The 15,777-nt window shown below is 49.7% G+C and overlaps 1 protein-coding gene across 1 annotated transcript in view; it reads right to left on the reverse strand.

Moving 5' to 3' along the window:
- Positions 1-15,777, reverse strand: part of DTX1 (deltex E3 ubiquitin ligase 1) — a 99,023-nt gene that overhangs the window by 30,897 nt on the left and 52,349 nt on the right. Inside the window, exon 2 of the mRNA XM_019506705.1 lies at positions 8,167-8,848. Within this exon, the coding sequence (XP_019362250.1) occupies positions 8,167-8,848 (682 nt within the window). The remainder of the gene's footprint in view (positions 1-8,166; positions 8,849-15,777) is intronic.

Raw genomic sequence — 15,777 nt, forward strand, 5'->3', positions numbered from 1 at the left:
GAGTGGCATTCTCCATGCATTACATTTTGAAAACTGATGCTCGCATAGTCTGTGCATGACTATTCCATACTAGGGCTGGACATTGATAAGATTCACAGTTGTGAAGCAAGGTTGGCTGAATGCTTTTGAGTCCTCCAAGTGTCAAGCATGGCGTCTATAGAAGTGTCTGGCTCTGGAAGCATTCAGGTAATCAGCTTGTGGTGATAGGAGTGATAATTTAAATACACTCTCTAATTTAGTAGAGTAGAGAACTGGGTGATGGTCCCTCGGTGAGGGAGTAGCTGGTAGGTGGTTAAGTAGAGAAAGGGTGACTCTACATGTTCATTTAAGCACAACTAAATTTAATGCACATTAAGCTAATGCGTAATAAGTGATATTTGGCAGGTGCCTACATGTGCAGAGACTTGGCACTAAATTTAGTGCGAAGTCCCTGCACCCTGCCATGTGCTCCTAGTGGCTGGGCAGACCTGGCACCAAAGTTAGTGCCGGGTTATGTTTACATGTGCATTAATGTGCTTTAACTAATTGAGCCTACATTTGATATCTGCATTTGTAGGTATCAAATTTAGGCATGATTAGCCTAATTTTGCCATTTTTAATGTGCATTAAAGGTATGCACATGTAGACGTGCGCCTGTAATGCACATTAAATCAAGCTAATGCACATTAAAGCATCTCGTGTTGACGTGCCCCAAAGGGTCTTGCCTAATGCTTCACACAATCGAAGCTGTTTAGTTCTTCTCATTCATGCCTGACTGTCTTCACTGAACCCAGCAATCACTATATGTCTAAGGCAGAGAGATAAAGTGCCCGTGGACAGGGTTGTCAGCACTGTGTATCAAGCTATGCTGAGACAGCAACAAAGAAGCTGCGCTGAATACGACGCCATTAGACTAATGATAGATAATACAAAAGTGCTGGGATCCTATGATCCCTGCTGACTTCCTGCCCCTGGGGCAGGGGGCTGGACTTGATGATCTTCCAAGGTCCCTTCCAGCCCTAATGTCTATGAAATCTATGAAGTCAGCAGAGGAGGAGTAGACGCAGGGTTGGGTCTTACTAGGATGTGAGAGGAAAAAAGCAGAAAGGGATACCTCAGAACCCCAATCTCTACCATTGTCACAACCATGTTCAGGGACCCAGTCACAACATGGCTGTCCCTTGAGCCAGTCATAGCCCAATTCACTTTTGCAATATAGACAAAAACTGGGTCACTAATGAAGTCAAGTAAGGGGGCTAAAGGTGGGCCATCTGTGTGTTGCTCTGGGCCACCTGTGTGAATTTCCTGCTGCTGTAGAAAAGTATGCAAGTGATCTGCATTAATGCTGGCTCTCTCTCTAGTGTCTTTGTTGAATAAACTTTTCTACTGGAAACACTTTACAATCACTGCTGTGAGATACTCCTCAAGCAGGGCTAGAGAGAAATTCCACACCTCTGCCCAGCTCAGACTGTCAGTATGGGCTAGCAGGCTGTATCCACCAAAGTGCTGGGGACTCTCAGGCTGAGAACACAGAGGAGGGGTGTGATCAAAGAGGGGACAGTGACACATCTTTTTTCAGCCAAGTTGCACATGGCTCTGTGAGCTGAATCCTGCTCTGTTGCAGGGCTGATGCTGCTTTCAATGGGAGGTACACCTGTTTAACCTGGAGTAGAGTTTTGGCCTTTGTGGCCTTCCCACCCTGTGGTTTCCTAGCCTCTAATCCAGAGGTGGGCAAAATATGGCTCAGGGGCCAGATCCAGCTCGCCAGACCGTTCTACCACGCCCGTGGGGTCCCTAAAGATTTAGAAAATTTATATTTATTTGCTCTTAGCTGTCTGTCAAAGATTACAGGAGCCAGGGGCAGTAGGACCCAGAGGAAGCTGGTGGCAGGACCCAGCAGCAAAGCCTGCTCAGCCCTGCCCCCTCAACCAGAAACCCTGCCTAGCAGAGGAGGTCCCTGCCTGGGACCAACGGGCTGTTCCTGCTTCCTTGCACCAGAGAGGGAAATGTGGCCCTCAACAGCTTGCCAAAACTCAGTAAGCAGCCCTCCACCCAAAATAATTGCCCGCCCCTGCTCCAACCTGATCCTCACTTGCATCACCTAGTCAGGATGGGGTGCAGCATTCTGGTAAGTCAGCTGTTACTCACATTGCAAATCCATGTGTAAGCCACCTTCTCAGTGACATACTGACTACCATCTCTTGAGAGTAGAAGAGATGAAGTGATTTGACGTGCTAGGCGTGAGACCTGGAGGGTGACAAAGCCTCAGAAGATTTCCTCACTGTCAAACAGGTGTTTCCAAATTCAAAGCAGAAGAGAAAATGACAAATACTGAGCTTCCACCACAGCTGTGGTGCTGAATGAGACAGAACTTCAAACTGAATTTGCAGAAACTTCTTGCTCACGTCCTTCTTCTTATACTCTTGGGATGGGGCCAGGCTGCAGAATTTAGATACAGATCCAGAGTTCAAATGCATCAAAATTGGCGTACCGGATGGGGACGATCTTTGATCAGAGAATTGGCCTGTAAAAGGGGTCGCTGCAATATTGATCCCAGTTTGAGTAGCCCCACACCTTCCCCTACATTTGGGTGTGCATTGTTTGGTTGTCAACCCTGTCTCTGCTTGCTAAGTGCTCCATCTCAAGTAACAGCAGACTGCCTAGAATTGGGGAAACTGGGCCTGTAAGAGGCAGCCTCAGATGTTCATGCTGGTTTCTTCTCTGGGTTAGTCCCCAGGACATGTGATCATAGGATCACAATAAAATAGGGCTGGAAAGATCATCTCTCTCTGCTCCCACAGACCTTTCTTGACTGCTCCACAGTTTCATTACTCAGTGATCTTGTGTTGTCTTGATTGTTGGCCAGCCTTGACTAAGTGACCACTCTCCTTTATATTCTTGCTCAAATATATGCACAGAGCTGTTCCATAACCACTCATCCTCCAACCCTGGCTGCCATGCTGGACTTTTCAACCCATTTATACTTATTATTTTTCTTTGCATCCTTTCATTTATCTCTATTCATTTTACAATGAGCTGCCTAGCCATGCCTATAGTGGACCACATCCTCAGAGGCTGTAATAAGCTTAATCAATGGAGTGATTCAGATTACACCAGTTGAGAAACAGTGTTCCAGAGAAGCCACTGCCAGGGCTGTAGGCACCACAGCCATCCCCTCTTTGAATAGCAGCACTCTCAATACTCTTCTTTTTCATCTGGTCATACCCTGCAAACCTGGCTTAACCGCTCCCCTACTTACCATCACCTTCCAGATCTCTTTCTGTACCAATACTGCTTGGCTGCACTCACTCAGATCCTATTGTTTTCTCCTTGTTTGTATAATAGTGAAGGTTAGAAGCCCCAGCTGAAGTCAGGGCCCTGCTGTGCCAGATGCTGTACATGCACAGAGTAAATTGGTCCTTGCCTTGGAGAGTTTGCAGCTTTAATGGACAAAGGAGTGGAACAGAGAGAGAGGGAGAGCTCATACAACTTGCTTCAGATCACAGGGCAGGCCTGTCTGGGCTGGGTATAGAACTTGTGCTCCTACCGCAGGACTCTGACCACTTAGCCACACTACTCCAAGCCTCTTGAAAGTGTTGGGTTGTTTGGTATCAAAGTTCTTTTGTTCAGCCCTCACTGCTTCCCCACTTGTGTTGCTTCTTGTGCTGCCTCTACTCATGCTTTTGCAATGCCTCCATCAGTGATACAGCAATAGATGATTTACTCCATGTACTGGATCATTTATAAAGATATTAAACAGCAACTGACCCAGCACCGACCTCTGAGGGAACTCACTTAATACTGCTGGCAAAGCTGATTTGTGGCTGATTAATGGGGGGTTGGTTGTTTGCTATTTGCAGACCAATTTGTCCATCATGCATTGCAGGGCTTGTTCGTTTCCAGATTGTAGCACTTGGAATTCTCAAAGAGAATCGCATGTGGGGCCATCTTAATTCAAACAGAAATAAACATTGTCTGGGACATTTCCTATGTCCACTGTATTTGTGGCTGGATAGCAGGGAACTCTCAGGGCTTGTTCAGAGCAATCTACACTATCACTCACCTGCATGGTTTACTTAGTAATGCTCTGGTTATTAGCTTAATTTCTCCATATAACCTGTTTCTCTTCTTCTCTCTCTTCTACCCTTTAAAAAGGAATTTTGTACTCATGAAAACTACCAAGTTGAGAAAATAAACGTCTTCTTTTCTGCTCAGAAAAGGCGCAGCACCATGAAAACTCCTTCCCCAAGTCCTTTTTTATATGCCTCTACTCCAAGCTGGGAAGATGACCCGCAAAGATAAGACAGGATTTCCAGGTGCCACTTCCAGCCTCTTAAGCCCTCTCCTCTACATCCCCCTTCCCTGTTTGAAGGCTGGTCCTCACTCACCTCTGAGAAGGCAGTTCTGATACTACCTGGCAGAAGCAGAGAAGGTATCTGCTTTTGCCAGCGAGTATCACCCTACTGCATCCTCCTACTTAAAGTTTATAGGCCAGACCCTCAGGTGGTATGAATTGGCAGAGCTGCATTAAGTCAAGAAAGCTAAACTTGAACCCCAAAAAGCTTCCTCTGTAGGATCATCTGATCCAATGCAAAAAGTTTCTGGGGTGAAGTGATCTAATATAAACCACTTCAGTGCCCAGGAACTTGTGCCAGGCCTGGAATTACTGGGTGGGACAGCTAGACTCCTCAAACCAACAGAGCAGCCTCTCTCTTTCTCTGCCTCTGTAATTTTCCACTGCGTGCCGCCCCTGCTTCTGTCCCGGGAGGCTCCATAGCTGGGCATGCTGATCTACAGCAACAGCTTGTTTACAGCTCCTGGGTGCTGAGGGGTGGGCTTGTGACTTGGACCGCCCCAAGTTATGGCTTCGGATTAAAGGACTTGTATAGGTATCCAGTTGGGTTTATTTCCTGATGGTGATTTGACAGGTTATTCTTGGTGGCTGAAGAAAAGGTACCGGGGTGTGTCTGAGAGTGCTGGGATTGAAAAGGGGAACTAAAGAGATGGGGAGGAGGGGAGGAGAAAGACCTGCCTCAAGAAAGAGCATTGTGGGTAATACATGAATAAGAGAGGAAATGGAGAGAAGGGAAAGTGCTTGAGGGGTAAGGGGGACAAGAGGCTCGTGGGGCACGTGCTGCAGAACAAAGGCAGCATGCACGGTATGAGGGCAGCGGCACAGTTAGCCCCAGAGATGGACCTGATGGGACTCTCTTCTGGGAGGCTGGAAGACAAACTTGGTCCTAATTTAGACCCTCTGCCAGCTCCCTCACCCCATGTTTGTATAGCTGACAGGCCTGATGTGTGGTGGGGGGGGAGCTAGATCCTCAGCTAGTATATGTCAGTATACTGCCACCTCCTTCAAAGGCACCCCCTTGGCACCAGCAGAGGATATGGCCCTAGGCTGCTTCGTTCCAAGGGAAAGACCTGAGGCAGACTAGGAAGCAGACTCCGGTTAGATGCAACAGCCCAAAAAGCTTCTCAGAGTGTAGGTCAGACACCCATTAACTCACTTTAACACCCTCACTTATCTGTGCCCTGAAATAACAAGGGCAGATCCTCAGCTGGGGTAAATCTGCATGGATCAGCTAAGGGCCTGGATGCTGCAGGGGCAGCAGGGTGATCAGTCCAGTCACATCTCAGCTCTGGTCCTCCTCCTCCAGCAGGCATAACACACAGATGCTTTGAGAGACTGAAGCAATTGCAGTCTGCCTACCTCTGCCTGCCTGCCTGCCTATCTATCTACCCACCTCAGGTCGTTCTCAGCACACAAGCATCTGGGGACATATTTTTATTTAACCTCTCAGCAGTGTGATGGTCCTGAGCATTCAAGATTAAGGATGCGGGAAACCAAGCCAGGTGGGTGCCTGGGCGGGATGGAGAAGGAAAGCAAGGAACAAAGAGACCCAGAGAGGGAGGAAGACGGGGGGAGACAGTGCAAGCCAGGAGCGGAGGCTTTAATGATTATGGGAGAATCTGCTGGTGTTTTACGCATGCTGCACCTGGGCCGGGTTACCGTGGCAACAAGCAGCAGCGACCTTCAGCACTCAGGAACCTCAGCTACTGCCAGCTCGGTCCCCCACCATCGCCACCCAGGGACAGAAATAGAGGCCACCTCCGAGGTCCCCTTTAAGTCATGGCAGATCCAGCAGGTATTTTTAGCAGGTGTCACTGGCATGATCTCTCGGAGGACCTGTGTACGCTCCCTCCATGGAAGGGCCTGGCCCATGACAGCCTGCTGGGAACAAAGGCTCGTTGTCTTACGGTGCTGAGCCCATCACCCGCTATTGCTCCGGGCCTGTCTCTGCTGCCTGTTGGTTCCATGGACAGCAGTGCTTCACGTGGCCACTCCGGGGGGCTGGCTTCATTCCTCAGCCCTGCCTGGCACTGCCCAGCTCATCTGGAGCTGCCGTCCCTTCAGGGAAGCAGCAAAGTGCCCACTTCCTGGAACTGCTGTGATGGGCCACCGGACAGTCAATCAGGCTGGGCAGAAGCTGGTCTGGAGTACTCTCCCTGCCTGGCCTCAGCGGAGGATGGCATTGGGACCCTTGAAGGGACCCCAGGCAGCCCACTTCACCAAGGGGTGGGTACCATGCTGATGTACCTAGAACATGGGTGGGCAAAATGGCAGATCTGGCTGGCAGCTGGACTCCATTTCCCAGCACCGTGCCCACTCTGCTGTGGCTGGTTTCCATGGAAACCACAGCAGCCATGACAGCATGGGGCCAGGGTTTCCATGGAGACCGGCCCCAGCAGCACTGGCGGAGCATGTGGCTGGGCAGGATGCTGCTTCAGGGCAGAGGCTGGGATCTTGTGGTGGTGACAGCGTGATCCAGAGCAGGGGCAGAGCCGCATTTGCTACCTGCACATCCCTGCCTGGGGCATGCAGGCAGCGGATTGCAGTTCTGCCCCTGCTCTGGAACATACTGTCACCACTGCAAGATCCTAGACCCAGAGTAGCCATGCACCCTGCTAGCACTGCTGGGGCCAGTCTCCATGGAAACCCTGACCCTGCATTGTCCCAGCCCTGCTGCTGGTGGGGTGACACAGCCAGGGGCTGCTGGGAAACAGAGTCTGCCGCAGGCCCAATCTGGCTCACAGGCTGGACTTTACCTACCCCAGCCTACAAGTTAGGGAGCAGTTTGAAGGAAGTGTTGCTTCCTTGTCTCCAGCAATGGTGCACGGTGCGTCTGTACATTCCACCCTCGCTCAGCTCACGCAGAGTTTAGGGACACCCCATGCACTCCACCCTGCCAAGCTATTCTCTTCCCCTCCCTTCCAACTCTGAGCCCAGGCATTCCCATCCCTCCTTTCACTGGGCTGCTATTGTTTCAATTTGGAAAGCCTTCCCATGAGCTCATCCTGGCTTTCTCTGCTGGAAGTACAGTAGGTGTGTATCACCATGTGTTGCTTAGCACAAGCCCCCAGAGACATGGTGTAGAGCTAGTTAGGTACATCAAACTGTCATCAATGAACACACCCAAACAACAATGCTGAGCTTTCCTCCAAGGAATTAGCAAGTGATAATGAACCCCTTTTTGGATTGGATAGAAACTTGGAAAGACTGCATGTAATTGTACAAAGTCATGTCTATAAAAGACCTTAGTCACCACATAGAACTCCCCTCTCAGCCTGGCCGATAAGCCCCGCAAGAAAAACCCTATGCCATGCCCAGAAATGGCCTTTAGCCCCTGAGTGGGGCTGGGCTTCATCAATGGAGCAGTGTGGGGGACACCCATACCATAGAGGCAGAATGCTACCTACCATTTCCAGAAACAGAGATATCAGGCTTGTATACCAGTCACCAAGCAATGTCATGGACACCAGATATCTCATTTTCTTCTTGCCTTTACTGGTTTTACATTATTTTTAATCCACTCCCTTCAGTGAGGTTACATCCATGTTAAACAGGAGTCAGTGAGAAGAGAATCAGATCCCAAAGCTACAAAAACAGAGACTGAATCTGAACCCAAGGACCCAAGGAAGCATATCCCCTGCAAGCCTGAGGTGGGGGCAGCAGTGTAAAAGATACCAAAATACAAACCTACACAGGCTACGTATCCACTGGTGTGGTCATTATGGCTGAGGCGGGCTGCTTGAAGAGCCTATAATGTGACCCCTTGGATCTGCATTTGCCCTCTAGCAACTATTTTTGCCACCACTAAAACCATGAGAAGGATGGAACCTTACCCTGGTGGAATGGACGCCCTCGTACTGAGAATTGCGACCCGCTGGGTGCCAGGCCTGTTCAGGTTGTTTTGCCCAGGAAGATGGGTGCCAGTGGGTGCACTCTGGCTCCGGGAGAATGTGGTCACTTGTGTGCCACTAGGGGACCGGACCTGCTCCATCTTAGCTGTCCCTCCAGTCGGCATGGTGCCTGCAGACCACAATGCCGTCCCGTTGAATGTGTTGCTCTGTCTGACGGCCAGAGTTCCATTGCTGTTGCCTGAATACACTTTCCTTCGCTGCGAGGCCAAGATGGCGTTGGAGGCTGCCCTGGTGCTGTTGACTAGCAGGCACTGCTGGCAGGAACAGGGCTGCCCCGAATTGGTGCCCACAGGCCAGGACTGGGACTTTGGGATGGAGCCCATGGTGAGTGGGTAGGCCAGGTCCATGCGGCGCCGGAGCCGGCGCTTCCGCTGAGTCTGCCGGTTCATCTGTGACATGCTGTTGAAATAGATCAGGTAGCAGAAGCCCAGTGAGGAAAGGTCCAGCCAGGGGTGTTGCTTCTCATAGGCATTCTGGATTGTAATGCAAATATCCATGTCATAGGGTGTCCAGGAGTTATTGTCATTCTCCCATTCCCACACAATCCCTTTGCCAGGGGCCGAGGATGGGTCATAGAAGTTCCTCCTCACTGGCCGCATGGTCCCTATGGGAAAGAAGAACAAAAGGTGGGGGGTGAGTTGCTTCAGTAGGGATGCAAAATACAGGGCATGTCACCGCTAGGCTTCACCAGGCCTTCTCTCTGGGAGAAGTGATTTCAAGCCCAACTTTCCTAACTCCTTGTTAGAGAACCTTGCTTCAACCACCAGTGGGAAATTACACCCCAGGTTTTTTAAACACAACAGGGCCAGATCTTAAGCAGCTGGAAATCAGCATAGATTTCAGTGGAACAAAATCATTTTGGACCTACTGAGGTTCTGGCCCAGCCTAAGTATAGGAAAAAGATTTCACATAAATTAGTATTAAACTGCAACATTCAGCCTGATTGTCCTCTCAACCCGAGGTAAGCCAGCAACAGCTCCACTGAAGTCAATAGGATTACAGTGGTGTAAGGGAGAAAAGTATCAGGGCCCACTGTATCCACATTATTTAAGACAGGCCAGATTCACCACTGCCTTATTCCAGTTTTATGCCCTGGTGCTTCCAGTAAGAACAGTGGAGTCGGTTTGTAGCAGTTCGTCTAAGGCCAGCCCAAGGGCTCAGGTGTGCAGTTCTGAAGAGGGAATGGTTGGACAAGCTTTGTCCACATCAGCCTGCTTTACCCCTGCATGGGAGGGACTACCCATGGGATGATGAAGGCGTCCAGCCTCCATGCTCCAATCAGCACTTGGCTTCCTTGGGAAGATTGCCAAGCAGCAGGCCAGGTACCGTGTCAGGAAGTGACAATGACTTGAGTGATGCAAACCCCTGTCCCCTAGGAAATGGGCTGAATAGCTTGCTCTACATACTGAGCACCATCAAAAGGACTCATCAAATCTGGTGACCCAGTTGTGAAAGGCTCTGTATCCCATTACCAAACCCCAGAACCAGCACAGTCCCCTATGTGGCCTATCAGCCTTTTGTTTAAAAGATCACAGCCCTATTAATATCAAATCATACTGCATTAACATTCATTTTTTTTAATTCCAGTGTTCTCCGCAGCCAGGCCTGCTCTTGTATACCCATCATCTCCTTCTGCCATTCTAACATCCTCACACCCACCCCACAAGGCACACTCCCACCCCACTGTCCCTTTCTCACACATACACACCTGCATGCACACTTCTAACCAACCAGTCATCTTAGAGGCCTCTCCTTAGACTTGAAGAATTTTGGGCTCCAAACTCTGGAGAAAATGTCTAGCAGGGGTCTCCACAGGGGAGAGCAACCATGCATGTGTCACTCCTTAGCTTCAGTCTCCACTGAAATGGAGAACAGGCATCATTCTCTGCTTATGTGAAGTCCTTTGTGATGTAACAGTGTTGCATGCAAGCACAAAGAGGAAACAATTAGATAGCTGCATACACCACCAACTCTGCGGTTTCTGCTGGGATTTATATGTTCCACAGGAAACAATGGAAACACCTTTAATCACACAAGGGGTGTCAGCCTGGCCCAGCCTAGCCAAATATTCTGCCCTCCTCAGGCTGGAGTTGGGAATCAAGAGCAAGGCATTCCGCGAACGTAATGAAGTGAAAAAGACAAGAGATGGTCCTTAGGGGAGAAAGGTGACATCTGAGACAGTGGGAATATAAATTAACACCAGGCTCTGCTGGCAGACCTTTTCTGACAGCAAGTAAATGCTATTCCAGTTCCCAGGATTTCGATTCTGCAGGCATCTTTTCCAGTAGTGATTAAGTTTTCATCCCAAGAGCCCCTGTAAGCCAGACCTTCTGGATAAGTACGGTAATTAGGGGACTGTCACCCTGGCACTGAGTGCACGTACTCCTGTCTCAAACATCGCAATGCTGCCAAGGAAGCCAGAGCTCCCTTCTCTGTTGTGGGGAGGGAGCTGAGCAGAGATGGCAACAAACTGGCAGCAAACTATTCCCCTGCAGCAAGACAATATTTCAAGGAAACACAGGTAGGCCCTGACTCAATGCCACTGCCCATCAAAATCAAAGGGAATTTCTCCAGTGGCTTCACCTGAGGCCCCAGTGACCAGGCCATGCTAGCCAATGGCAGCTGTTCTGTGTCATTTCTTCTCAGAAAAGTAATGGGCTTGAGAACCAAAGGGTGTCCTGATTGTCCTGCACCAAGACAAAAGTAACTGCCACAGACTACCCAGACTTACTGCACCCCAGGGAGGGGGAGGAGGGCCAGCAAAAAGCCTGAGTGAACTGTCAGTAGCAGCAGAATCTGGTCACAGGAATAAGACTAAAACCACATCCTCAGCAGGATTTAAACTACCTCTGAAACTGCATCTGGTAAAGCTGGGGACAATTACTGGTATCATTTGCAGACAAACTCCTAGTGTAGAAACAAATTATTCCAGTACACCATGACTTGCATTTGTGCAGATTACTCTTGTTTCAACCCTACCCATGCAGCACTGCTGCTCCAGAACAGACATGGCTTTCAGTGGAAGGGAATTACAGCCACCAGATCAATGGTTCTCAGGTCTTTTTCCAGCCACATTTTCTGCTTTCATTTTCTCTTCTCCCTCCTCCAACGGGGGAACAAAGAGGGGAAGAGAGAAATCAAGACAGCTGACAGTGGAATGGTAGAAAATAAGCATGAGAAAAAAAGATAAATGGCTGCTCTGTCATGAAATGAAAACACGTGTGGGAACCGTGATGGATGATGAGGTGCGGAGGTAAAGGCTGGCAACGGGAAGCTGTTGCCCTGCTCTGTACAGTGCAATGTATTTGTATAGGGCATTGCCTGCACAACAGGATCACAGAGGTTCTGAACCTGACTGCAGTTCTTCAGGCAGGCAGAGGTAAACTGCAGATTATCACTCAGCTGGCAACAGGAGATACAACTGAGGAATAGTTACAAAAAGCAGGTCTCATCATGGAGGAGTGGGGCTGTACTTGGTCCGTGAATCAGAGAATCAAAGAAAGGCCAGGCTGGAAGGGACCTCCAGAGGTCATATCTAGTCCAATCCCTTGCTCAAGGCAGGATCTTCCCCATCCAAACCACCTTATACAAGTCCTTGTTTAACTTATTCCTAAAAAATACACAGTCAACCCTGTCGCACATCTACAAAGCATATTGCCCAAAGACACCAAGGGTGCCCTAACCTGCCACAGGTAAAGCAGGGAGATGAGGGCTGGCAGTGTCCTGCTGCTGCAAGGGTTGCTAAAATGTACTCGAGAGAACCAACAAGAGAGCCATGCCCCTCACTGCAGAGCGGGGCAGTGTGGATCATTAGGTGCAGGGGGATACAGGAGTCTTTAGATGAGATTGAAGAGAGCTTAGGAAGAGAGTCCATCTTTAGCCAGGTCTTCTCAGCACAGAGCCAAGCATGAATTAAAACCCTAGGTTCAAATGGGCCCTAGTTCATGGGATAGACCAGTCCCAGACCCTGCTGTAATTACTAAGCACGGGCAGAGTCTGACTGATCAGAACACTTTGCCTCTTGGATATTCCTATACCTCTTGACCCATAGACTGAGCTCTGCACTGGGAATCTGCTTTACTCTTTGGCTTTCCAGGGTTATAAAAAGAAGCAGGCAGTGTTCATTCTGATACAGGTATTGCATTGCTCTGGCCAGCCTGGGATGGGCCTGTTCAAAGGGGATGAGAGTGGTTAAGAAACAGAATTGCTAGAGATTCTTACCCAGAGCACGTAAAACAACAGTGGCCAGCCCAGCAGCCCTCCTGGCTTAACACACCTGCAGCAGATACAGTCATCATGAAGGGTAAGCACAACAAAAGGGAGGAGATGAGGTCAAGGAGGCAGCCTTATTGCCTGGAAGGTGAAGGTTTGGCAGACACTGGTCCGACCAGCTAGCAGCTGGTTAAATTTGAAGGCTGAGTAAGGACCTAGAGACAGATCAGCCAAGCTCCTAGAAGAAAGGGAAGTTGGGGGAGACTGGGATGGGTTGGGCAAAGATGTCTTATTTTGAAAGCAGAAGTGATGGGAAAAGGCTGGGAGCTAAGGGAAGGGGAGACTGGAATTGGAAAAAGAGTCTGACAGCGCGAGATCAGGATGAGGTAGAGACGAGGTAGAGATTAGAATGCAGAGTGAAGAAGGAAGCTGAAACGGGAAGCCAGGGGGGAGGGAAATGTAAGGATCGGTCGGGAACCCTGGAAGGGGCAACTGGAGCTTGCTGGGCATAGAAAATGGGACTTGGACTGTGATGAGGTGGAGCACACAGAGATACAGGGGAAGCTGCGTGGAGGAGCCAGGCTGCATGTGGAGAGACAGGAGTGGAACAGGAACAAGCTAGTGGCAAAAGGCAGCAGCAGTTGTAGGCAACCATCAATCCTCTGGATCATGGTGTATGCATAAGAGGTCTAGTCAGGCACCTGGTGAATCTGCTTGTACAGAGTCCAGCAACCATCATACCAAGACCTTCCGTGCATATGCCTAGACAAGAGTATGGAAGAGTGGAGGCTGCCCTAGACCTACCATCCTGCCTTTTGACCAGTGAGACAGAACCCAGTCCAGACATTCAGAACCCAGGCCAGACCGAGTCCAAATGTTCAGTGGCCTTGATGGTTGTAGCTTCTGGCAGAAAACAACAAAGAGCTGCTGCTGACCACCTAATGCCTCAGCAAGGGTTCTGTCATGGTGATGTCCCTTAGCCTTTCTCCAACCAAGGAGTAGCCACAAGGCAGTGGGGGCTAGTTGAGGCACCCTATACTTGTCTTACTCAGGAGGTTGCAACATTGTGGTGTTTTATAGGAGCTACCCCACCACAAGTAGCCCCACCAGCTGGATGCAGGTTACGGTCATATCCAGGACTGGGCAGCAGCAGTAAAGAGTCTGTAAAGAGCATGCTCCTCTGCAGCCAGGCATAGCACTCAAGGCCCTGCTTCCTGCTTCTCCTCCTATCCTTTCTTGGCCTTGTCCCTGTGGACTACAAACACCTGCAGGCAGGGCCTGTCCTCACATTTATCAGCATGGTGCCTAGCAGATTCCAGGTCCTTAGGGCCTTCCATAGTGAATGCCAGTAGGCTGCTGTTCATCCCCATTCAACAGCTGTCCCTGGCTTTTAGCAGCATTGCCTGTATCTAAGGTTTTCAGTCCAAGGTGTGCAGCTCAGGGCAAACTTGTACCAGTGCAATATACAATGGTGCTTCTAAGTGCTATTGCCTGGCCATACATTTTACGGTTGCACCAAGTCGATAGATTCCCCTAACTCCATCCTTGGGACAACAGGCCATGGCCTGGAAGAGCCCCAGTACAATTGCAGTTGTAATCTGTGATCTGTAGATGCACCAATATGGTCTGCTCTCTGGATGCAAGCTGATACTCTAAGGGCAAGCAAGGTGACCAGGTGTTGATTCACTCTCTGCCTTGGATTCCTCACTTCAGCCCAGATCCTGAGCCATATCCCTGGATGCCAGCCAGCCAAGGACAGCTCTTTTATCTCTGAAGCTGGCTTGAAGAAACATGGTGGCTGTTCTTATTCCCATTAGCATGCAAAGGCTCCCAAGGAGCCATCTGACACCTGTGAATAGATGAAGCACAGAAGACTCCAGCCACCTCCTTTCCCCTCTCTGGGTACATGAGAGATTCAGGACAGGACAGCAGAGGGGAGGGTATGGGACCTTCTGCTGGGATGCTGCTGCCCCTTTCTGTACTCTTTATATTACCAGAGTAGAATGGGAGCAAAGACCTGGACTTTAGCACAGAGGCAGTTCTGAGTGTGGAGGGCATCTTATCCAGAGCCCATCATGTCTCCTAATCATAGATGGAGGGCAAAAATATTATTTGGAGGGGGCTGAGTGCATGCATCAGCATGAGAACTACAACCCCCATTGTGCTCTGCATGGTGCGATGCATGTGTGATTAACCTCTTCTTTCTCAGCCTCACAGAGCTGAGCATGTGGGGGCGCTAACCTAGCTGCACACCAAACAGTGCCATGGTGCTGCTGCTGTTGCCAGCCACTGCAAAATTAGTTTGGGGGGGGATAAGCCTCACCAAGGGCCAGCCTTCCACTGCCTATGCTCCTAATAAACAAGAATTGTCCCTGTCTTTCCAAGCTGGCCAGGGCACGTTGTGCTGCCTCATCTGCGAGGACCCAGCATTACTTCAAGGCACCATGGGAGTACGACTGGTCTGTGCTGTGTCTTGGTTGGAGGATACCCCCAGCCTATGACCTGAGCTGGGAAGAGGTTAGCTGAGTTCATGAAGCTCAGAACTCCAACTAATTAGCACTGCCTCTTAACACAGCTAATTCACCCCCTCTACAGTGCTGACCAGGGGCAGCTATGCAAAGCAGAGCCAAAAGTAGTGCAGGCTACTCCCAGAGGTCTCTGCAGTGACTGTTCCAGCTTTTGCTCCCTGAAATTGGTTGCTTTGCCTTTGGGATGCTACATGGGTGGCTTAGTGCAACACAACAAATAGATAGTCTTAGATGAGGAAGTCAAGATTCCAGAGAAGCTGCCAGGGAAGATTAAGATAGCAAAAAAGAACAACCCACACCATTCCCTGCCTGGAAAACTCTGTCAAAAAAAAAAGAAAAAGAAGCTATTGAGATTTGTAACAATCCCAAATGATCAGAGCCCCTTTCTTCACAGCTCACCCCAGTCAGGACACAGCCAGCAGTGCAGCACCCCTTAGGGACAATTCATCAATACTGACCCAGCAGGATGAAGTCCACTCACTGCCACTTCCACTCAAACCCTGGCATTTTCAGGGAGCACTCCCACCCATATATCAGCAACTCAGCCCAGCCTGTTTGGCTTGTAGGCTGTGATCATGCTGCCCAAAGGAGCGATGCTGTCCCCTCTTGTTTCTGTCAGATGGGCTAGATGCTCTCGGCATGCTTTGAAACCGAGGGCAGTATTATAAGCTTTTCTTCCCATGTTGCCAGTCCCTGGATTGGTTTAGAGGTGTTCTCTACATGCCCACCCAGCTAGGACTACACCTCAGACTTGCTGGGATAGTGTCATCAGCAGAGCGTGCGGTTTTATCTG

This window comes from Gavialis gangeticus, unplaced genomic scaffold (genome assembly GCF_001723915.1).
Source record: "Gavialis gangeticus isolate Ggan-Ray unplaced genomic scaffold, GavGan_comp1, whole genome shotgun sequence".
Taxonomy (NCBI): domain Eukaryota; kingdom Metazoa; phylum Chordata; order Crocodylia; family Gavialidae; genus Gavialis; species Gavialis gangeticus.